Below are 24,716 nucleotides of genomic sequence, written 5' to 3'. Positions count from 1 at the left end.
TGAAAAAAATGTTCTTAATCACTATTGATTAGAGAAATGCATATTAAAACTACCATCTTGGGGCAGCTAGATGGCGCAGTGGATAGAGCACCAGCCCTGGAGTCAGGAGTACCTGAGTTCAAATCTGGCCTCAGACACTTAACAGTTACTAGCTGTGTGACCCTAGGCAAGTCACTTAATCCCAATTGCCTCACTTAAAAAAAAAACAAAAACTACCATTTCACACCTATCTAATTGGCTAATATGACAAAAAAGGAAAATTATAAGTGTTGGAGAAGATGTGGGAAAATTGGAACACTGATGCACTGTTGGTGGAGTTGTGAACTGATGCAAACATTCTGGAGACCATTTGGAACTATGCCCAAAAGGCTATAAAACTGTGCATACCCTTTGACCCAGCAATATACTAGGTCTATATCCCAACGAGATCATAAAAAAGGGAAAAGAACTCACATATACAAAAATATTTATATTTTTTGTGGCAACAAAGAATTATAAATTGAGGGAATGCCCATCAATTGGGGAATGGCTAAATAAGTTGTGGTATGTAAATGTAACGAAATACAATTGTGCTGTAAGAAATGATAAGCAGATGGATTTCAGAAAAACTTGGAAAGACTTACATGAATTGATGCTGAGTGAAATGAGCAGAACAAGAGAACAATGTACACAGTATCAACAACATTGTGTGATGATCAACTGTGATAAATTCTTCTCAGCAATACAATGATCTAAGACAACACCAAAACTAATAATGGAAAATGCTCTCCACATTCAGAAAAAGAACTATAGAATCTGAATGCAGATTGAAGCATGCTATTTTCACTTTCATTGTGTTTTTTGTCTTTGTTGTTTATTCATTCTTTCATTTTTTCCCTTTTGTTCTGATTCTTCTCTTATAACATGACTAATGTGGAAATATGTTTAACATGATTGTAATGTATAACCTATAACAGATTTCTTGCTGGCTTTGGGAGGGGGAAGGGAAGGGAGGGTGGAAGAAAAATTTGGAACTCAAAAAATATCTTTACATGTAATTGGAAAAAATCTCAAAAAATCAGTTACTTAATTTTAAAAGAAAAAGCAAAAAGAAATTAGCCAACATTCAACTGGCTAGGTAGAAATTTTACACATGCATTTCTAATTACTTCAGGCTGGCATATTGTTCCTAAACTGATAATTATCTTTTTCCTTGTGAATGACTTGCTTAACTCAAAGATGGCTAGGATATAGTAAGGGGAAAAGGAAGACGTCCTACAGTTGAGCATAATGATTATACAGGGTCTGTGGCTGTGGAAGTGGCCAAGAGAAGGCGGAAAGGTAACTAGGGGTAGGGTAAGAGATTTCAAAACAAGGAACTCAAGTATGTCCAGGGATCAAGAAGGTCAAGGGAACTCCATGTTCTGGGCTAGTGATTAGAGATCAAGTGCAGTCCAGAAACATATAAAGGAAAAAAAAAACTCTGGGGTCAAGGACAAGGTTCCCCAAATCTGTTCCCAGGAGGCGCCAGTATTCCCAGAAAAACTGACTGTAATTAGCAATCAGTGAGACCCATGACCAGATCCCTTATACTCAAGTCATTCAACAAGAATTTATCAAGCACTTACTATATGTCAGGCATTGTGCTGAGCATTGAGGACATGCAAAAAGGCGAAAGCAGACCCTGTCCTCAATGAGCTTACATTCTAATGGGAGAGACAACATGTAAATAACTAAGAATATTCAAGATATATATTTTAGAATACATGGAAGGCAATCATCTCAGAAGGAAGGACACTAGCAGTAGAGGTGACTGGGAAAATCACCTTCCTGCAGAAGGTAAGACTCAAGCTAACTTTTGCAGGAAGCCAAACAAGCTAAGAAGATGGGAGATAAGGGAACAGAGCATTCCAGGCATGGGGAGCAATGAGTGCAAAGGCATGGAAATAGGAATTGGGAATGATCTGTTCAAGGAACAGCATAATGACTGGTATAGCTTGACCATTGAGCTTATGGAGGGATTAAAGTGTAAAAAAGACTGGAAAGGTAGGAAGGGGTCAGGCTGTAAAAAACTTTAAATATACATGTGCGCACACACACATACAATACAGCTGTCATGCATAGGTAGGATTTGAATCCAAGTCTCTACTAAGTCCAAGTCTAACACTCTGGACAGAACTTTATCTCAATCATCCAGGAGCTGATTAACTGGCATCTACTGTATCTCTTTTTCCACTCCCCACTTCCCATTCCCTGTTAGATACATTGCCACCAGTTGGGGAAGAGGAAGAAGCATCTGAATCGAATGGCTAGAGAGGTTTTTGAATTATCTGTGGATACTCCTTGCTTATCAGATCCATAAACAACCAAGAGTGAGCTGAGAGATTGAGAAAATTCTCCAACCCTGGGTCGGCTCCCCAGGCACCAAGAATCAGCAATGAAAGTACTCAAGGAGAGGCTGGTTTTAACTTTATTAGGGCCATGAGGTTCCAAAACAGAAGCTAGGTACTTGTAAGGGATGCTATAGAGAAGAATCCTATATGGGCAGGATGTTATACTAAAAGTCTCTTCCAACTTTGAGATTTTCCTATCCCATGAGATTTCTTTGATTGAGAAACCAGGGGACTGTTATAGCTCAGGATGCCAGGGTCTGGCCAGGACAAAAGCAAAGGCAGACTGTGGGACTTCTTCCATGACCAGGGGAGCTAAGAGAAAGAAAAACTCTGGCTTGGACTGGGACTGGAAGCTAAGCAAGACCCAATTAGAAAACTCTGAGGCCCTCCAGACTGTGTACCTCCATCCTTACATTTTTAGCCCTGACATCAGTTCCTGATATCAGTAATAAACTGTTTTCCCAGCCACCCACCCCTCCCCAAAGCCTAGTTAGGACTTGGCCTTAACATCAAGAACTCTGCAATCCTTCAGTTGATGCCCAGAATAAATCTGTGCCCATGATATAGAACCCCCCCCCATGGCCATGACTGGCACATTCCAGCTGCTGAGATGTAACTGGAAACAGAGGCTGCCTGTGTAGGGGTCTAATTTGCCAGACATGGGCGTGGGTGGGAGCTTGTGCAGGCTTCATGTGTCCTGGCTCCAAGCCCCCTGGGATTGATTTCTGGAAGTCTGTGGTAGGAAGAGGCCACCTCAGTCTGAAGGAGCGCCCTACTTCCAGGGAGTCAAATTCCCAGGCACGGTCCCAGCACTGCTGCTCCCCCTTCCAATTTCCATTTGTCTTCCAAGTTCATACCCTCCCCCCCAAAAAAGCCCTAAATCCATGGAAAACAGACTCTGATAAGGACAGAACAGGCAGGGTAGGGACAAAACAGGAAGCAAAATGGGTGGGGAGAAAACTGAGATTGTCTGACAGTTCATACCAGCACTGAGGAAATGACTGACCCATCACATATAGACACATAGTCATACAGACAAACATTTATACAGCAGTATAAAGAGGGACAAACATACACCCACATATAAGATACAAACATCCCATCCATGCGAAGAGATTTCCAGCATACAAAACACTAGACATGTTCTCATATTGGATTTTCCCAACAGACAAATTAGTTGGGTTGAGCAGATAGAATTAGTCCATTCATACAGATAGGGGGAAATGAGAGGCTAAATGACTTGCCCATGCAGGCAGTGGGGGAGCTGAGACCTGAATCCAGACTTTCTTACTCCTAGTTCAGCACTCTTCCCATGGTAAACACACTTGTGTACTCATATACTAGGAATGTAGAAAAAAATGAATATGACCTTAGGGTCTTCTTACCTGTAGGGGTCTGTGGGATCTTTGGCATCACAGACATCTGCGTGACCATTGCAGACACAGCGACCCCCAATGCTGATATCCTTGATGCTGTAATAATACTGTAACAGCAGAACAAGTAAGCACCTCCTTCATTTCCCTCTCATTCACCAAGAACCTTAGGTAGGCCTTTGGCAGAATTGAATGGTCAAGATTAGAACAGGTAACTTCTCAAGGCCTAGTGGGGCTAGAGTCTCCCTGTTTAGCCTAGGAATTCCCCAAAGGCAAGTATGTCCCCAAAGGCTAGTACAGGGAAGTAGTCAGTGTGGGGTGCTGATCTGTTGGTCTGTCAAAATCGGTCCTAGGTTGAGGCTTAGGAGACACAATTTAAATACTGCTTTCACCACTGGCCTTACTATACAACTTAGGTAAAATCATTTGTCCCAGAGAAGGGATATCAAATGCAAGGCCTGTAAAACCCTGGAGTGCTGCCCAAACCAGAATAAAATATAATTGGAAAATATTTAATACAACATAGATGATGTTAATATGTGGCTATCTAAGTCAATATGCTATGGCAGGGATCCATTTCTATTTGAGTTTGGTACCACTGTCCCAGAGAATCCAAACCAGGCATGAGACTTCAGCCTGGTTACCAAGCAAGTGGTCTCCCTGCTTTAGAATAATATGAACATCCTAATTTCCTGGGGCATCCCCAGACTATGGGTGGGAGGCTCACCCGGCGAGTGACAGTGGGGTCTCGTAGTGCCTTCCCCATGAGGTGGCCAAGTAGAGTATTGGTGCGTAGAAAACGAAGGCGGATGTTGGTGGCCTTGGTGAAATTCCGAAGGAGTGGGGAGTATGAGAAATTCATGGCCCCTGGCCGCCCATTCACCAGAGATACCACGATCTGAAAGGAAAGGTAAAAAATTGTAGCAGGGGTGGCCAATCATGGCCAATCATGCCCATCTACATTCAACTCCATAATGCCAAATGCTCCTGGTAAGCATTCTTCCCCCTGGATGGGCATCTCTATGATTTCTGCCTCTCTCCAAGAAACGGCAGGGCTACCTCTCCCGATTAAAACAAGGGCTCCCCTAAGAGAAGGTTCTGTGTTGTCCTCATATGGGGACTCCCCAAAAGCTGGCACTGAGTTCTCAGACTAAGGGGACCACAAGGGCAGGGGCCATTTTGTTCAGGTCACAGACTGCCCAAGGACGTAGCCCTCCCTCATACTATTTCCCATTGACTAAGGGATCCCCAAGAGCATGTGCTGAATCTCCCTCAGGCTGGAGGTTCCCTCTAATAAAGGGCTGTGCCTCTTCCTTTTGCCTCTAGTAGAGAGACATATGCCAGGGCCTAAAAGAACTCAGGCAGTGAGCCAAATAAAAACAAAAGCACACAGGTTGGGCTTTTGAGAGAGTCTGTGTGTGGGCTCCAAGTATCTTTACAGCAGGCACAGGCTGCTATTCCCAATGCCTCAGTAGAGAGGCCTTGGGGCTCATCTAAAGTCTACAATCTGAGACATTTTTGTACCTGATTTTCTGAAACCTTTTTCACAGCTGATTTAACCCTTCAAAACTATCACTCTGAGGCCTTTTCATCACCCTTCCCCCCTCCTAAGTCCCCACCCTGTGTTTGCACCACTTTAGCACCACTTAAAATATCCCTTTATATTCCCATTCTTCCCACTAGCCACAGTCATACCTCCCCATTTTCCAGGGGTACAATGCGAGAGTACTCAGTGGTACAAATGACATCATCATCCTTGGTGATCCGTTCCAGTGTCTTAAATCCAAACTTCTCAATGCAGTCCCTCTTGGATGCTGTAGGAGAACAGATGGTATGGAACAAGCACAGGTGTGTCAGGGAGAGGTAGGAACTTTCCAGATTTCACCAGAAGGTAGAAGAAATTGAAGAAACAACATGGCCACAACGAAAACATGGAGCCCAATTTGGAATTTCCCAAAGGTAGACTCTCTTACTTGTTTTCCATTTTGTGTCATTCTCATCTCTCTCTCCTTTGGCCACTAGTGAACTCATCTGTCCCCATGGGGTTCAATTATCATCTCAACACAGCTGATTTCCAAATCTATATATTCAATGCTAATTTCTCCTGAATGAATTACCTGCTGGATATCTAGTAAGTATTTAAAAATCAAACTATTTGGGGTAGCTGGGTGGCGCAGTGGATAGAGCAACAGCTCTGGATTCAGGAGGACCTGAGTTCAAATCCGACCTCAGACACTTAACACTTAACTAGCTTGTGTGACCCTGTGACCCCAATTGCCTCAAAAATAAAAAAAAACTTTTAAAAAAAACTTAAAAAAAATCAAACTATTCAAAACTGAACCTATCTTCATTTCTATAGGGACTATCATTATTGCATTTTGTTGTTCATTTGTGTCTGACTTGTGATCCCATTTGAGGTTTTCTTGGCAAAGACCCTGGAGTGGTTTCACCATTTCCCTTTCCAGCTCATTTTACAGATGAGGAAACTGAAGCAAACAGGATTAAGTGACTTGCCCAGGGTCACACAGCTAAGTAAGTGTCTGAAGCTAGATTTGAATTCAGTTCGCCCTGACTCCAGGTGCAGCACTCTATCCACTGCTCCACCTTGCTGCCTGAATAAAAGGGTGGATTTCAGAACTCTTGAACACAGAGGCGAGGTGGAAGAGTAGCTTGCTGGAGAAGGCAGAAGAACTGAAAAGTTAGGGTATTTGAGGGAGAGGCAATCTAGTATGAGGGCAGGAACTGGAGGGGAGAGGAAGAGTGTAACTCTAGGGGTGCCTTCTCTAGAAAACCTTTCCTGTAGCCCAAAGTTGATAGTGTACTCCCTCTCTTCCATTTAACCTCTATTCTTCTTCTTTCTGTATCTCATCAGCAGAATAAATTCCTGGAGGGCAGGGACTGCTATATTCTTACTTTTGTACATACCCAGTACCTCAGTCATAGTAGATGCTTACTAAATCTTGGGTGAATTAAGTTTGTTTCTTGAGTGTACAGGCACAGGGCAATCAGGCTTGGAGTGGGGAGGATTCAAGATAAAGATGATATAGTCCAGACTCTTGGTGATTTATAGACTAGTAGGAGGATAATGCTAGTATAACCCAAGGTGTAAGTAATGTTCTCCAGGTTTTTCTTTTAAAATGGAAACACCCCTGAAAGAGAAAACCTATTTAGCCCTGAATACTTCAGAGGGAGGACGCTTATTTATATTTTCCTCCCAGACAAGGAATCTCTAGGGCCTCAAGGTGGGATTGAAGGAATTGTGATAAAGAAGGGGGAGAGCTCTAAAGAGAGGGCCACCAGAGGCAATATTTTCCAGGTTTACAATTATGCTAGCCATGGGAATAGGACTTTTTAGAATCACAGAGTATTAGAGCTTAAAGGGACCTTAGATCTATACTATCCAAACTGGAATAGAATTTAGAACAGAGAACTGGAAGGGACCTTAGAACAAGGGATGTCAGAGTGGTAAGGGACCTTACAACACAGAATTTGTAATGTCAGAGCAGGAGGAAATCTTAGACAAAGAATATCAGAAATGGAAGGAACCTTTAGAAGAGAGAATATAAAATGTCAGATATGGAAGGCATATTAAAACAGAGAACCTCAGAAGCAGAAGGGATGTAAGAATAAAGGGGAATTTAGAAACTCTAAAATCCAGACCCTTCATTTTAAAGGATAAGGAAACCAGGACCTAGAAAAGTAAGATGGCTGTCCCAGGACAGTGACAAAGTCAAGATAACCATGGAACTCACAAAGGGCAGTCCTGTAAGACAGATCAGAACAGCAGTGTGAGCACTTCAGAAAAGAAAGAAGAGAACTTGAAGAAGTACAGGAATCATGGAAGATGCTCCACCATCCCAGTTACCTAAGAAGCAGACAGTGTGGCCCCTACTCTATAAACACATTCTTGGCAACAGCAAGAGCCAAAATACCAGGCATCGTGGGCTGACGGGGGAAGAGATGTGTAGCAGCAGCTCTCTGGCATCTCCCATGCCCGCCTTGTCATTGGTCTGTTCATGGAGCCACAGAGCCCCTCACAGAGGGTAGACAGTGTAAGTTTGTCCTCCAGATCTCCAATGGACAAAGCTCCTACTGCTCCTGTGGGGAGACGGTCAAGGGTCATAGCTTATAGCCCACTTACAGGCAAAGTACTGCCAAGGTTGGTAGGTGAGTCCAAAGTCTGTGGATCTCTCAAGTACCCAGAGGTCCGGCCGTGGGGAGTTGGCAAACTTGATGAGGACATAGGCCACGTGAAAAAGCTGCAAAAGAAGAAAAGCAGGTGAGAGAAAAGATAAGGGGAGTAGAGTATCTCCTCAAAGAAGATTATCTGGACTAATGCCAGGTAATTCCCCAAACCGATCAGTCTCTTCCCTGAAAGATGGACAGGGCTTGCACAAGTCCTTGCCAAGGCTGTGTACATTATACACACACACACACACACACACACACACACACACTACACACACTTTGGGGGGGGCAGGGCAATGAGGGTTAAGTGACTTGCCCAAGGTCACACAGCTAGTAAGTGTCAAGTATCTGATGCCAGATTTGAACTTGAGTCCTCCTGAATCCAGGGCCGGTACTCTATCCACTGTGCCACCTAGCTGCCCCCTGTGCACATCATATAAGAGCAGAAGCAGCAGATAGAGAGCTAGACCTGGAGTGAGGAAGACACAGGTCCAAATTCTGCTTCTGGCACTCTCTGTGTGATCATGGGCAAATCACTGACCTCTGTGTAAAAGGAGGTGGCTCACTGGATGGCTGCTAGGGTCTCTTCAAGCTCTAAACCTATCATTCCATGATGGAAAGATTCTCATTCACTCTCTGGAGTGTTAGTGTCCCCTGAAAGACTCACACCTCTCTTCAGGGCTTTGTCATTCTGTCTATCTGGGGCTTGCTCACAGTATGATGTTGCATCCATACTATTTAATTCTCTTGTATACTTTGATGGACCTGTTATCTTGTTCATACAGGTATTCCCTTTCACAGATAATTTGTCCAAGGAAGTGCAGCAGAAACAGGAATAGTTTTGGCTCTGCCACTAACTTGTTGGGTGATGTTGGCAAGTCATTTCCTTTCTCAGAGCTGCCATTTCCCCATCTGCAAGATGAAGTCTAGATCAGTGTTGCCAATCTCCAAAAGAAATGGGGGTCAGTAGACCATATCTAAGGACCTTCCTTTGAGGTCTACATATTGACTTAGAAAACCATACTTATACATCAGCACATTAAAATTAGGTAGGAACTACATTTGAATCAGGCTCTGGCTGCACTGAGCAGCACTAGGCTGCATGTGACACCTCTGGGTGAGATGTCTTCTAATCTCCTTTCCAGTGTGACATTCTATGACATACATTCTGAGTATTTTTTATCCCTTAGCATCAGAGATGGACTGCGCCAAGCCATTGTTACTCTTTGGCCTGTTCTCTTGTGAACAACATCTCCCATAGATGAGATTGCTATAGGAGCATTTCATCTTTGTTTGTGACTGGGGTTTGGGCCTGGTCTATAGCTTAGACTGGAGGCTGAGATATGTTACCAAGGCAAGAATAGAATACACTTAGAGGCCATGAAAAGAAAGGAAAGGATGGGATTTCTCAGTAGGCCCTGCCTTGTCCTAGTCTGGAAACCAGACTGAAAAGTGGCCCAGATTATTCACACAGAAATTTAGCCATGAGCTTTGGAAGACTCAGCAGGGCCCATCAGCTAGTATCTCATATGTGCAAGGGCCTGGGGGGCCCTGACTGGAATCCCCTTCCCCTCCCCCTCGAAGCAGTTAGCTTGTTCAGAGGACCTCCCCATTCATCATCCTGTCAAAAAGGCCTGGTGTTAGGGAGAGAGAGAAATGAGGAGAAGAGGTTGGCTCCTTGCCTAGTCAGCATTCCCCCTCCTCAAAAGAGTAGCCATTGGACCAAGAAATTACCTCTTGTGCCCAGAGATGGCTGGGTCCCCACCCCAAGTGGATGGGATACTTCCTCTCTGGGCAAAGGACCCAAGGGCCAGAGTACCCTCAGGGTCCTCCCTTCTAGGCACATACCCTTATTTGACCCAAGATGGAGGTCAGCGAGCTCAATTTTCTAGAGAATGAATTTCCTCACCCAATTCCTGATCTGCCCAGGCGCTGGGGCCAGGGAATTCCCTTCCAGCCCTAAACCTATGATACTATGATTATTATCCTCCTTCTTCTACCCAAGTAATATCTGTGGTAATATTTTTGCCCCAAACAGAAAATTATATTTTTTCAGCCGGGTATCATTGGTATTCTGCCCAAAGCTTCCAGGATCTATTAGATGAAGTATGTCTGGCAGGGAGACTCTGTTGTAGGTTTATGGATTCCATCAACCCCCACAGTTAGAATGAAGAGTTGGATGCGGGAAGGGATCCAGAGCCTGTCCTGGATGATTGAGCCCTTCTCCAATCCCAATACCCCCATCTACTCACCCACCCAAGACAACCCTTTCCACTGTCATGTAGCATTTGAACAAGTATGGACTTTGGCCCAGGTTGGATCTATTGCCTATCAAAGGAAATGAGGAAGCTGAGTAATTCTGCTCTGGCTACAGGGGGCAGTTTTCTCATGCTGAGCCTGCCTCTTCCCAGAAAATAGCCCTACGCAGAGCCTCCTGGGTCTCCATTCTCAAGGAAGCATCACTGGGGTTGAGGGAGCAAGGAGACAAAACAATGTTTATCTTGCTTTATTTTACTCCCCACCCCCACGCACTTAAGCATTTTCCAAACCTATACCAAGATCCCTCAAAGAGGATGTCAGTGGTGATGCAATGGAAAGAACACTGGAATTAGTCAGAGGACTTGGGTTCGAATTCTGGCTCTGCCATGTATGACTTGTATGATTTGGGCCAAACCTTAGCTCTTTCCTGAGCATCAAGTTTCTCATCTCTAAAATAAAGGGTTTGAATGGGATGATTTCTAAAGCACTTCTGGCTTTCAATGCTATGCTGTTCTAAGTATGAAATCCCATCCCAGGATCCTGTACTCTGTCTCCCCTCCCCTCTGCTTATTTCTCTCCATGTCAGCCATGTCCCCTTATAGTTAGAGGGCTTTGAGAACATGGACTGATTAAGGCTTTGCAGCCACAGAGACCTCAGAGCAGGGACTGGAAGCGGAAGAAAGATGCAAGGTGTCATTCCCTATAGGGTGCAGGATGAACGCCTTTCTCATTCCCTGAGCAGTACAGTTTTTACACACCCTCCCAACATTCCCCACTCCCGCTGCTCTCTGGAGTTCAGGGTGGGAGTGGGAAAGGAGGGGGCTCCCACTACATTCTTCCCCCAAGGAAAGCTAAGCAAAGCCGCATTCCTGAGAAGGTGAGCTCCCTCTTATCTCCCTCGGGTGGCCCCCTAGATCAAATTATAGAGGAATCCAGCTTCTCTGGAGGTTCCCAGCCCCACCTCAACTTCATTCATTCCTGGAAGGACCTCCAGGCTGGGGTTGCTTTGGGGTGAAAATGGAAGGAGGCCTCTCCTTGGAAAACCCTGAAATCAAATCCCTTTATCATAAATCCCTTGGGCTGGATTGGTGTTTGCTGTGAATTTCACTGGGGATCTAACCAGATTTTTTTCTAGTCTGAAGCAGAGATCTCCCCATCTAATACCTTCTACAGTCACAACACTCTCTTCACATACTCCTCCCCACATATGGGCAGAAGAGCCAGAACCTCATATCTAGGAATAACTGAAGCTTAGAGTGGGAAATGACTTCTTTTTTGCATGAGGTCTTGTGCAATAAAATGGTTAAAAAAGAACAACTTCTCAGTCTTATGTTCCCAACCTCCTTCATAAATTCTACCCCAATAATTTGGGGGCGGTAGGCGGGTAGTGGGCAGAGTGCCAGAGTTGGATTCAAAAAGACCTGAGTTCAAATCCTACCTCAGATATTTACTGTGTGATCCTGAGCAAGTCACTTCAGTTTCCTCATCTGTAAAATGCAGGGGTTAGACTAGATGGCCCCTAAGGTCTCTTGCAGCTCTAAATCTATGATCCTATTATCCTATTCTAGCCCACAACGATCTCACCCCTACTATGCATACCAGAGCACCTGGTACACGGCTGAGTTTATACTTGCCAAACTGTCTATACATCCCTGCCAACAAGATTCCTTCTGGGCAGAAGGGAGCAGGATAGAGGGTTCTTCCCAAGAGGGGAGTGGCCTCCTATTTCCTGAGGGGGGAGGTAGTTGGCCGCCCCTATCCCTCACATCTCCGAGGACCTGCGTCACATATGACTCCATGAGGAGGGCAGCCGGGGTCTCAGGCTGGGAACAGGATGGTGGCAGTGAGTAGGCACCTGCTTCCTGATCCATTAGGTCCAGAGGAAATCAAGAGGAAGTCAAGTCTTTCAAAGCCAGGAGACATAGAGATTCCCACAGGATCAGAGCCTTGGGCTATTGTAGTGTCAGTTTCCAAGCTGCCCCACAGAGGTACATGCCTTTATGTCTCCCATACATATATGTGCATGCATGTGCACACATTTCATGTTTATCTGGACTCAAGTAAAGACACATACCCAACTGTCCAGTGTATACTGGCATTTAGGACAGTCCTTTACACATAGTAAATGTTTAATGACTGCTTTTTCATTCATTCATTCATACATACACTGTAACACACCTCAACATAGCAAAATCATGGGATTGAGAGCCGGAGAGGACCTTAGAGGTAGCCTGGTCCAGCTCCCTTGTTTTGTAGATGAGCAAATTAAAGGGAAGAGAGGTTAAATCCATGTCCATCTAGCTCAAAATCAACTTTTTCTCCCCCTCTACCCCAGCCCTGGAGTCTGGGTGCTTCTCTTCTACCCTATAGTGGTTCTGCCAAGTTAGGGCTTTTGAGCCTCCCATCAGCAGTACCAGTCATGCTATAAATCTATAAAACCACTGAAGAACAAACTCTATCCCAGAGAGCAGGACTGAGAGAGACAGTTAGGGGGAGGAGAAAGGCTATTCTTGCTTCCTCTGTATGCCAATGGATTTGGGAGTCAGATAATGAAGGTTCAAGTTCCAGCTCTATCATTCATTCAGTTTCTCCTCTTAGAGGCAGCTATGTGCTGCAGTGAATAGAGCATTGGGCCTGGAGTCAGGAATACCTGAGTTTAGACACCACTGTGTGACCCTGAGCAAGTCACTTCCCCTCTCCTTGCCTCAGGGGCAAGAATGACACCTTGCATCTTTCTTCCCCTTCCGGTCCCTGCTCTGAGGTCTCTGTGGCTGCAAAGCCTACCTGGCAGGGTTGTTGTGAATTTCAAATAAAATCATATGAGCCAGTACCAGGTAGATATTTATTCTCTTCCCTTCTCTCTCTCCCTATCAAGTGGCCTTGGGCTCAAAGCAGAGACAGATAACCTTTCTCAGTATGTAGAGATAAAGATGAAGATGTTTAACCCCACTAGCATCACCAACTCCCAGGAAGGCCCTAGCATCTCAGACCTCCTTCAATCCCTCTCCTTGACCCTTTAGCAAAGCCCTTACCCCTTCACCCATTTCCTTTGGTTGACACAGTAGCTACATTCTAAGCATGCAGGTTACAGTCTTGAGTCTACCCTAACTTTTTTCCTAATTTAATTTTCTACTTTTTTTCCTTGGGGGGTGGGGTGGGGAAATCAGGGTTAAGTGACTTGCCCAGGGTCACACTACTAGTAAGAGTCTGAGGTAAAATTTGAACTCAGGTCCTCCAGACTCCAGGGCCAGTGCTATATCCACTGTGCCAACTAGCTGCCCAATATTTTTTTTCCAAAAAAAAAAAAAAAGATAAATCTCTCCCTGGACCACATTGAGAAAGAAAACTGAAGTCCTTGTTATAAGCATGTATTGTAGAGCAAAAACAAATTCCTGTATTTCTGCCCTGAAATTGTTGTGTAAACTTGGGCAAATCAAGTTCCTTCTGTGGACCTCAGTTTTCTCATTTGTAAAATACAGGTGATGGAGTAAATGGCTGTACGTTGTCATCAAGTTTATTGTCACTGCATTTAGAGCTAGAAGGACTTAGATCAGACGGTGACACTTGCCATTTCACAGATGGGGAAACAAGCCCAGAGTTGAAACGATCTGCCCGGTGTGCAGAGCTGGTCTAGTCAAAGCTCCAGATTAGCCTCCAAATTGAGCAGATTTCCACTAAGCCATTTCTAAGAATCTTCCTGACTCTGCCATTTGTCCACAATGGCTGACCCTGGCTGTCCCTTCCTCGGGGCCCAGGTGAGGGTCAATGGCAAGGGCAGCATAGTTTTCCACCTGAGAGCCTCAGGGCTTGGCAGACACTGTTCTTAGTCAGCTCTAACCATCCTGGCTCTAGACTGCTTCTAACTCCCCTGGGTCTACAAACAGGGATTTCTAGTATTTACACAAAGTCTATGCCAGGCCTGAAACCTAGAGCCAGAAACATGATTTGGAGCCCAAAGGCCTGTGTTTGAACCCCGTTTCTGCCACTGGAGAGCTGTGTGATGAATGACTAGTCCATCTCTCTCCCTGGGCCTCAGTTTCCCCACCTGTAAAGTGAGGGAATTAGATGATCTCCAAAATCCTTTGGGCCATTATAGTTTGTTTATGGTATGAGACCAGTCCTGCAGGAGGGGGACTCCCAGATCAAGAGAATCAGGTACCTACTCGGAAAAAAAGACCACACTTCCCCAAAAGGATATGCCTTTTTCCAATTCCACAGCCTGAAAGGGGCATTCATGGAACATTGATGGGAAAGGGCTGGGTGTCCTCTTGCTCTTAGGCCTGGAGGAGGGGGTGGTGTGGGGGTGGGGGATAGACAGACTGTCTTCCCAGGCAGCCAGGAGCTTGCAGGGACAAAGTCAAAGTCAGGCAGAGCTGGCTGGGTCTGCGTGCAATCCAGAGCAGCTTTTCCCAAAAGGGACTGGGCCGGGATGGGGATAGGGGAGGAGGGAAGGAGGAGAAGCTATTCACATGCCAGTCTGGTTGGATCTGGTGTTTTTTTCCATTCCCATTTGGCAGCTCCACCCCATCTGGCCCCCTTGGGAAGCAGGGTGGGGGGGTTGCATTTGGGCCTGGCCAGCTAGGGGTCCTAGGGTGAGGCATGGGGGACTGAAAACTCTGCCCAGCCTCTGACCCTGGCAGGTCATTGTGTGGGGAAAAGGCCTGGTGCAATCCAAATGCACATGTTTTCTAACCACTGCATCCAACTTGCAGAACACACACCATGGAAAGGTCACCAGAGACTGGCACAGACAACTCAGCCAAGGGAGGGGAAGCTCCCTGGGGAAGCAATGGGGATGGGCACCGATGAAACCTTCCTGCTGTCTCCCCGGAGACTAGAGAGAGAGTACAAATGACTATCAGTGTGTGTTTGTCTGGAGACAGAGAAGACAAAGCTATACCACTGGAACTACCTAAGGTATTCCTGAGGCCCCTGCTATAGCACCCACTGATGTACCCCTCTCCCACACTCTATATTCTCAGTCTTTAGCTTCCTGGGGCAAGGTGGTAAGGGGTGTCAAGAAGATTAAAATGCTTCCAGGTGTAACATCTTGGGTTCAGAATAAATCCCTTCCTACCCTGAGAAAGACAGCTACCAAGTTGTGGGAGCCTCCTGTATCCCCACATTGGTTCTATGCCTGTGGCCACACTAGCCACACCCTCTGAAAGGCCCTGGCTTGCCTCTCTAGCTACATATTTCCCAGCTTAGAGCATTTACACAAACACTGACTCGAACAGATACAGATTAGGCAGGATACCCAGAGAATAGAACCTCTCCCCCCTTACCCCTTCAGGAAGCAGGAAAGTAAGGATGAGAGAGAAGAAGGATGGGTTACTCTCCTCTTAACAACATGGACCAAACCTCTCAACTCAGGTCAGGAAATGGGTCTAGAGGAGGGTAACTCCTTTATCTCTGTTGTTCGGCCTCCCTTAACCATTACATGGTCAGACAGGAATGAATTGGGGGAAGGAGGGGATTTCAATTGGGACCTTTCCTACAGAAAATTTCTCTATTTTATGGGATCCTTTCATTCCCTATACCCTCAGCCTTGCATTTCCTCCTCCTATATTAACATTTCATGTATAACTGTGGCCAGCCACACCCTGAGAGAAACCTGTATCAAGTTCACCATTGGTCCTTCCCCAAGGCAAGGCTCCTCTGCTTTAGGGACATGGGTGGGCAAGAAGGTTAGTGAATAGGACAGTAGGTAGTAACCAGGATGTTCCCTGCCCAAACTCTAAGCTTAGGGGCCTATTGCTTCCACTCACAGCCCCTCCCCTCCCCCCTACCCCATCCTGACCTTTTCCCAATGCTGCATATTTATAAAGAGCAGAGGAAAAAAATCAAAACAAAAACCCAGCCCAAGTTATTTTTAAAATATGTCTATTTTTGGGGCCAGCACATTTCCAGGAGGCCTAAGTTCTGGACAGCCAGAAAGGCCTCATCAGCTCAGCTCCTCCCCCTGCCCAAACTTTTGTTTTGCCCCAAGCCACAAGGACAAATGAGTATGGGATGGGGAGACAGGGGTGGAGGGTAAGGGACTCTCCCATCTGAAGGGAGCAACAGCATCCTGAAACCCCAGGCATTTGACTTTGTAGCATGGGCAGCTGTACAAAGACGAGGGTGGCCCCTAACTCAGCTTCAGGCCTGGAAGACAGATACAGAGACTAGAATTGGTAGGTATCTAACAATTGACATGCAAGAGGAGTTAGTAATAATGGGAAAAAAGTGGGGATGCCCAGGAAAATTCTAGGAGCCTGGGAATAAGACTTCAAATTATAAAACTTGAAGCTAGGCAGGAGAGTCTAGTCCCAAGTCCTTTCTTGAGGGAAAGGGTCTCATCTCAGCCCACTGAGCCACTGTTTTCCTACCTCAAAGGGCAGAACTTCTTTTAAGGCAGACCATGGCTCAATATAATCATAGAATCTTGGAGGTGGAAGGGATTTCAAAAGTACTATTCATACATGAACAGAAATCCTTACACATCCAACAAGTGATGATTCAACCTTTGCTTGAAGACCTTCAGAATTGGGGAACCCAAGACCTATGGAGGCACCATGTTCCAATTTGTGTAACTCTAGTTGTCGAGAAGCTTTTAATTTACATTGAGCCAAATCTGACTCTATAAAATCTATGTCTTGTGTCAATCAGAGGAAGTTGCTGGAGGAGAAGGAATTGGGCTGAAAGAGAATCCCAGTGGAAGGAAGAGTGGATTCAAGCAGATGAACCTATGAAGGAGGAACAAGGAAGAAAAGAACTCAAGCTGGAAGGGTGGGGGGTGGAGGAGCAAAGGATTCAAGAAGTATGTTCTAGGGGTGAATTCTAGTTCAGGTACAGATTAGACTAGATGTCCTCCCAGTTATCCTCCACCTTGCTAATTCTATGAATCACAACATCTCCCAACTCTGGGCATTTTCACTGGCTCTCTACCATGCCTGAAACAATTTCTCTCTACATCTCCACTTCCTAGCCTTCCTGGCTTCCTTCAAAACTTGTTTAAAGTCTTATCTTCTTCAAAAACAACTTTCTAGCCCCTCTTTAATCTTAGCGCCTTTTCTCTGAGACTATCCCCACTCTGTCTTGTATAAATCTTGTTTGTACCCAGTTGTATGCATGTTGCCTCCCCCATCAGACTTGGAGCTCCCACAGAGGAAAGGCTGTTCTTTGCCTTTCTTTGTGTCCCCAGTCATTAATAAATGTCATTGACTGACTGAAGTAAAACAATTGAGTAAGACAGTTTAAGATGCTAATAAGAAGAGGGAAAGGAAGGCGGATGCAGTTTTTCAGGTACCATTATGGTGCTAAGGAGATGCTGTACCTGCAAAAAGCAAGGTGCCAATCCTGAAAAGCTACAATAGAGTTTCAGGGCAGCTGCTGGCCAGACTGATAGAGAACTGAGGAGCTCCTTTCAACAAGAGGGCAGGAAGATCTTTATGTGACCTGTATAGTGTGTGATTTTTGCATTTCTGTCATGACCAAAATGTCTATTATTTGTACTTTTAAAATATAAGCTGTTTTCCCTTCAAGAAGAAAAAGTAAAGGGGCTCAGATGCCTCTCCAGCTCACTTGCCTCAGTCCTTTCTCTTCTCTATTTATTCTTGAACTCTTGAATCCTGTATTCAGTGAGAGGCCACAGTAAAAGAGTCTGAAGATTTTCATTTTCTGAGGAGTTCTATGCCTGGGACTCTTGCCTTCCTCATCTCTACATCCTAGCCTCTCTAGCTTCCTTTAAACCTCATCTAAAGCCCCACTTTCTGAAAGAAGACTTGCTTAATCCTCCTAAATCTTAGTCCTTTGCCTCTGAGACTATGCCCAATTCATCCTGTATAACTCTTATTTGTACACAGTTGAAGGCCTGGGGTCCTTTGCCCCTCAGGGCCATGTGGCATTGAAAACAGGCCTTGGTCTTTGGCCTCTGAGTTTATTCTTTTCTATTACAGGTGAAGGGAGTGAAGCCCAAACAAAAGGTCAAGAAGATACCCTAACACCCCAGCATTCCACAACATGACTTTTTAGTCAGTTTAGCATTGATGGCCTAAGGAGCAAGGAGGGAACTTCAGGACTCAGGTCAGTGATGAGACAAGAACTCATTCAGTAGTCAGAGTGCATCCAGACATGAACTTGGTGGGGCCAACGCTCTGCAGGAATTGAGTCAATAATGTGTCCTCAAGGTGTTAGGGGGAAATGTCTATACTTTAATTTTTTTTGCCTGTTTGTCTTTTGAGACTATGTGCCCCTCTATAACCCAGGCTAGAAGTGAAGTGGTCACTCAAAGACCCAATCCCACTACTGAACAGCATGGAAGCTTTGGCCTGCTCCAATTCCAACCTGGGCCAGTTTGCCCCTCCTTAGGTGACCGACCACCTACTCCCAGTGAGCCCCCATGTTAGTGGTAGCCTTAGCACAGATACCAGATCAACTGAGCTAACTCAGAACTCCTAAATTCAAGTGATCTACCAGCCTCAGCCTCCCCAACAGTAGAAATGAGAGTCATGTACCACCAGACCTGGCTATCTGTTCATTCTAGCTATATCTTTGAAGTAAATATGTAAAAGTTTTTTTAAATGCTTTACCAGTTTCCAGGTTTTCAGGGAGGAAAAAGTGTTCCTTAAAAACCAGGAGACAGGGCAGCTAGGTGGCACAGTGGATAAAGCACAGGCCCTGGATTCAGGAGGACCTGAGTTCAAATCCAGCCTCAGACACTTGACACTTACTAGCTGTGTGACCCTGGGCAAGTCACTTAACCCGAATTGCGTCACCAAAAAACAAACAAAAAAGAAGGTATTTGTAGTCTTGAATATCTAATCAGAAAAGGCTTTAAAGCAACCAGGGGGGAAGATGGAAAGAAACTGCCTACATATATCTACCAAATTCGAAAACATAGAGTAAGTACAATTTAGGAAGAAGAACAGCAAGAAAGAAATCTACAAATGCACAAGGGACAAAAATTCAAGAAAGCAGTCAACAAAAAAACACATGGCCACAGATGTCTATACACAAAAGGACAAAGTATCAGTAACATGCAAGGTGAACTACTAACATAGGGAGGGAATGACTCTGGAAGGGTATACCTTAATCACAAGAAATAGGAAAGTATGTTAGAAAAGTCACTAACCTGTGCATACTCTCTCACCCAGCAGCATCTCTACTAGGCTTTTAACCCAAAAAGATCAAAGAAAGAGAAAAAAGACCCATACATACACAAATATTTCCAGCAGCTCTTTTTGTGGGGTCAAAGACCTGGAAACTAAGGGGATGTACATCAGTTGGGAAATGGCTATGCAAAATTCTGGCATATGAATGTAATGGAATACTATCGTGCTAGAAGAAATTATCATAGAGATGGGCTCAAAGAAACTTGGGAAGACATATATGAACCAATGCAAAGTGAAGTGAGCAGAACCAGTAGAACAATTTATAAAATAACAAAAAAAAACTGCAAAAAAATCAAAACAAAACTTTGAAAGCTATAAAACTCTGATCAACACAATGACCAATCATGATTCCAGAGGATTGATGATAAAGCATACTACTCATCTCCTAACAAAGAGATGTTGGACTCAGTGCAAAATGCAACACACATTTTTGGACAAGGCCAACAGAAGAATTTGTTTTGCTTCACTATGCATATATCTATTACAATGATTATGCTTTTCTTTTCCCAATTCTGGGGGAAGGGAGAGGAAAAAGAGTGTAGGAGGGAGAGAAATTGTTTTTTGTTCATTGGAAAAATAATAGAAATAAAGACAGAAGATAAATAATAGTTTAAAGACCATGGAGAATAGGAGAGAATCCACAGGATTGAAGGATAGGAGTTGTCTTGATTTTCTAAAAAAGGGAGGCGGAGTCTGGAAAACCATGACAGTAGTTCTTGTCAAAATTCTAGAATGTATTATTAAAGGTTTAGTGGTGGACATCTAGAAAAGGGAGTAGTAATCACAAAGAGCTAAGATATTGATCAATAACAGGTCATGCTACACCAATATTTCCTTTTTTAAAAAATCAGGTTCCTAGACAATTGGAACAGGTAATTGCTATAGATACAGTTGAGTCTAATCTAATAAGATGAAATGTAATATGGATAAATGTAAATTTTTACAATTGGTCCAAAAATAACCATTTTAAAGATGTAGAATAGTAAAGGTAGCAGTTTTTCTGAAACAGAACTGGAGAGTTAATTGAACTACAAACTCAACAGTGTGATGTCAACAAAAGTTAATATGATTTTTGGGCTACATTAAGTGAAACAAAGTTTCTAGATTAGAGAAAGATAGTGAGCATCTGTTACACTGATGTTCAGTCCTAATATTCTCTCCCATGGTCAGACCACATTTGGATTATTGTACTCAGTTCTTTATTTTCCACCCCCAGTGGGGCAATGAGGGTTAAGTGACTTGCCCAGGGTCACACAGCTAGTGTCAAGTGTTTGAGGCTGAATTTGAACTCAGGTCCTCCTGAATCCAGGGCTGGTGCTCTATCCACTGTACTACCTAGCTGCCCTATACTCAGTTCTAACCACCACATTTTAGGTAGAATATTTATGGCCAACTACAGCCTGTGGGCCAAATATGATCTGCTACCTGTTTTTTGCATGGCCCTAAAGCAAAGAACATGTTTTTACATTTTAAAATAAAGTTGTATCTGTATTTGTTCACCTTGTTCCTAGCAAGAACAATCTGGAGCAACGGATAGAAGTTTCTGAGAAGCAGATTTAGGTTGTATGTGAGGAAAAAAATTCCCAATAAGTATAGTCACTTATAAGTGGAATCAGCTATCTTGAAAGTTAGTGACTTGCCTCTCATGGAGGGACTTCAAGCAAATCCTGGATATCAAATGTGTTGGAGGAAGGATTCTTTTTCAAGGCTCTGGAAGGGTATACCCTTCCAACTTTTAAGATGCCATGATGCAATGCATTTAAAAAGATTAGGAAAGCCAACAAATAAACAAACTTAAAATAATCATAAAAGAGAAAATATTAAAAATTAGAGAAAATAGATAATCTGGAAACAAAAACTATAGAAATGATAAATATAACTAAAAGTTGGTTTTTTGAAAAAGATAAAATAATAAACCTTTAGTCACTCATGATTAAAAAGAGCAGAAAAATCAAATCAACAAAATATAAAATGAACAAAGTAAAATTACAACACAACCAGAACATGCTAAAAGGTGAAAGTTTTTAACTGTCAGTTAGCGAAAACTGAAGGACCACCCTTTCAGGGAGGAGACCGTGACAAACCGCCAGGTCCGTCTGTTAGGCACTCCACTTCTGGGGTGCGAGCTTAAAAGGCAAGGAGAGAACAGAAGTGCGGTCTTGTTCACTCTCCTCGTCTGCTGACTGGCGCTGCACACACAGACGCTGACTGAAGTGAGACTCGGCTCGGTTCGCAGTAACAGCACGTGCTTGACGAGGCTCTCAGCTTCAGAGGTGGCCTTGGGTTTTTTGGTGAGCCCTATACGGGTTTTGGTGAGTTTTATATGGAATATAGACTAAGCTTAGATTTAAGACTATTTGTTTGTATTTCTACTTTGATATCTCTTTAATCAACATCACCTTGTAATTTCCAAACAATAAAAGCTCTAACTAGAGACCAGAGGCTTCTTCCACTTACTAGTCTGGGAGATAAATAAGGGAAAGGTTAAATAAGGGAAAGGTTAAAGGGAGGTTAATGCTCTAGTATCCAATTTTAAATCTCACAGTTTGGCGACCCAGATGGGACTTTAAGGACTAGAAGAAATAAAAAGAATGATCAGAACAAGTCAAGAATTGAAGAATTCAAAAGTATAAAATGCTCAGACCAACAGAACACCAACTAGAGTTCTTAAATAATCCACTGTCAGAAAAGAAAAAGAACTAGTTGTAAAGAAACTACCAAAGGGAGGGCAGGAGGGGAAGGAAATCCTGCTTTTGAAAGATTCACAGGATAATTCTATCAAATTTTAAAAGAACAATTAGTATCAATACTACAAAAATCATTCTCAAAAACTGAGAAAAGAACATGCCCTGCCACAGATTCCTTTTATGAGACAAATCCCATTCCAAATAACTACAAAGTATATAAAATATCTGGAGAATCAATTTACCAAAGCACACAAATACCTAATACCTAATCCCTAAAACAGAGAAAGATAAAGCACAGCAGGAAAGCTATAGACCAACATCATGAATGGTGATAGATTTAAAAAAAAAAACAACCCTGTCCAAAAGAATCCAGCCACTTATCCAAGAAATCATTCATTATGACCATGGGGTGATCCTGGACAAGTCACAACTCTATTTGCCTTACTTTCCTCATCTGTAAATTGAGCTGGAGAAGAAAATAAGAAACATTCTAGTATCTTTGCCAAGAAAACCCCAAATGGGGTCACGGAGAGTCAGACACAACTAAAACAACTAAACAACAATGCATTTATTAGTAGCACAACAATGAACAAGTCATTCAATCCTACTGAAGCCTTGGTTTTTTTCATCTATGAAATGGAAAGAATAATATGTGCAATAATACCTCAAAGGGTTGTTTTTCGGATCACAGGAGATAACACACACTTTTCAAATCTTATGGTGCTATATAAATGCCAGCTGTTATCTTTCTTACATATTTGAAATATGCTCTTGAAATATTTGAAAAGAGCCATTCATGTTCCTCTCTAAATCATCCTTTTCCCACACTGTATGATCCAGCCAAACTAGACTGTTCATCACACATAGTACTCCATTCCCTATTTCTATGCCTTTGCACTGGCCTTCCCTTGAATTGTAGTAATAATAATAATAATAACAATCATAATAGGTTGGATTTACATATTGCTTTAAGGTTCACAGAGTGCTCTGCAAACATTACCTCATTCATTCTCACAGCAACCCTGGAAGGTAGATACTATTATTACCATCATTTTACAGATGAAGAAACTGAGATAAAAGTTAAGTAATTTTCCCAGAGTCCCACTGTCCAAGGCTAAATTTGAACTCAGGTCTAGCTGACTTCAGGATCAGTGCCACCTAGTGGCACGGAATGGACTTCTTCCTTACTTCAGCCATGAGTATGGGGATTCTTTCCTTCTTTGTATTTGTATCCCTAATGCCTAGTTCACAGTGGGTGCTTAACAAAAGTTTGTTGATGGACTGAATCTCTTACATATTTCAAGATGAGAGAAAGAGCGCAAGCAAGAGAGAAAGAGACAGAGAAAGGAGGGCGAAGGGAGAGACAGAGAGAGAAGGGGGAGAAAAAGAAAGTGACAGAGAGACAAAGAATGAGAGAGGGAGACAGAGAACAAGACAGAGAGTGCAAGAGGGAGGAAGAGAGAGAGGGAAAGAAGGAAAGAGAGAGACACAGAGAGACAGAGAGTACACTCACACACTAGTATGCAACACAAACTTTTCTTCTCGAGGAACTATCTATCACACTATGAATTGGTAGAGTAAGCAGCTGGGTCAGGGTTAGAGAACAGAATTGGGACAAACACAGCTAGGGTGTGGATGAGAACATGTTGAAGGTTATAAAGACAGGGTCTGTGTTAGAAGTAAAGACAAAGTAAAGTTTACAAGAACAGATGAAGGTTAGGAGGACAATTAGAGTTTTAAAAAAAAATCACCCAACCTTGCTATCCCAGAATCTTCAGGTAAAGGAGGAATAACAGGTCATGTAATTTTGTCTACAAACAGTCCAGAGTATACCTTATAACAGGGCTTCTTATTTTTTCCCCACTCTCAGCCCCTTTTCAACCCAGAAATATTTATGCCACCCTGGGTATAAAGGTATATAAAATAGGTATACATAGCCTTTTACTGTTGCCAAATTTTTCTCAACCCCCACATTCAGTTACATGAGCCCATATGAGGTTGTGAGTTTAAGAAGCCTTGCCTTAGATTGCCCCAGTGGTGATCTGGAGTCCCCCGGGGGCATTGATGGTCATAGGTGTAAGGAGATCTGGCATCTTTCTCACCCTGGGAAAGACGTTTATAGGAGCCACCACCCATCTGGTCCCACTTTGGGTGATGAACACACAAGAACACACACACACACACACACACACACACACACACACACACACACACACACCACTCCAATCCCAGGAAGTCAAGAAGACCCAGAATTATCCCAGTTTATTAGATTTCATTTTTGAAACTATAAAAGTAAAAAAAAAAAAGAAACTATAAAAGTTCATTCTTTCCAGAATGCTTTCAGAGTGACTGGAGGAGCTGAGATGTCCCTCAGACCAACCTTCCCTAAAATACAGTGTACTCCAACGCTGCTCAATCCAAACTTCCCAGTTCACACTAGTTATCCCTTTACGTAACAAAGATCCTCTGTGTGCATACACACTGCTTTATTCTTTTTTTTTTTTTTAGTGAGGCAATTGGGGTTAAGTGACTTGCCCAGGGTCACACAGCTAGTAAGTGTTAAGTGTCTGAGGCCAGATTTGAACTCAGGTACTCCTGACTCCAGGGCCGGTGCTCTATCCACTGCGCCATCTAGCTGCCCCTGCTTTATTCTTTAGAAAGCACCTTTAGACACCAATTCAT

General features: G+C 43.6%; 1 protein-coding gene across 1 annotated transcript in view; it reads right to left on the bottom strand.

Moving 5' to 3' along the window:
* The window catches only part of LAMA5 (laminin subunit alpha 5), a 225,312-nt gene that overhangs the window by 62,732 nt on the left and 137,864 nt on the right, over nt 1–24,716 (bottom strand). The window contains exons 6-9 of the mRNA XM_043980944.1: nt 7,887–8,004; nt 5,441–5,559; nt 4,473–4,643; nt 3,758–3,855 (exon numbers count right to left, since the gene is read on the bottom strand). Of these exons, the coding sequence (XP_043836879.1) occupies nt 3,758–3,855; nt 4,473–4,643; nt 5,441–5,559; nt 7,887–8,004 (506 nt within the window). The remainder of the gene's footprint in view (nt 1–3,757; nt 3,856–4,472; nt 4,644–5,440; nt 5,560–7,886; nt 8,005–24,716) is intronic.

Source organism: Dromiciops gliroides, chromosome 2, assembly GCF_019393635.1.
Source record: "Dromiciops gliroides isolate mDroGli1 chromosome 2, mDroGli1.pri, whole genome shotgun sequence".
NCBI classification, from domain to species: Eukaryota; Metazoa; Chordata; class Mammalia; order Microbiotheria; family Microbiotheriidae; genus Dromiciops; species Dromiciops gliroides.
This window is presented reverse-complemented; position numbering and strand designations above follow the sequence as displayed.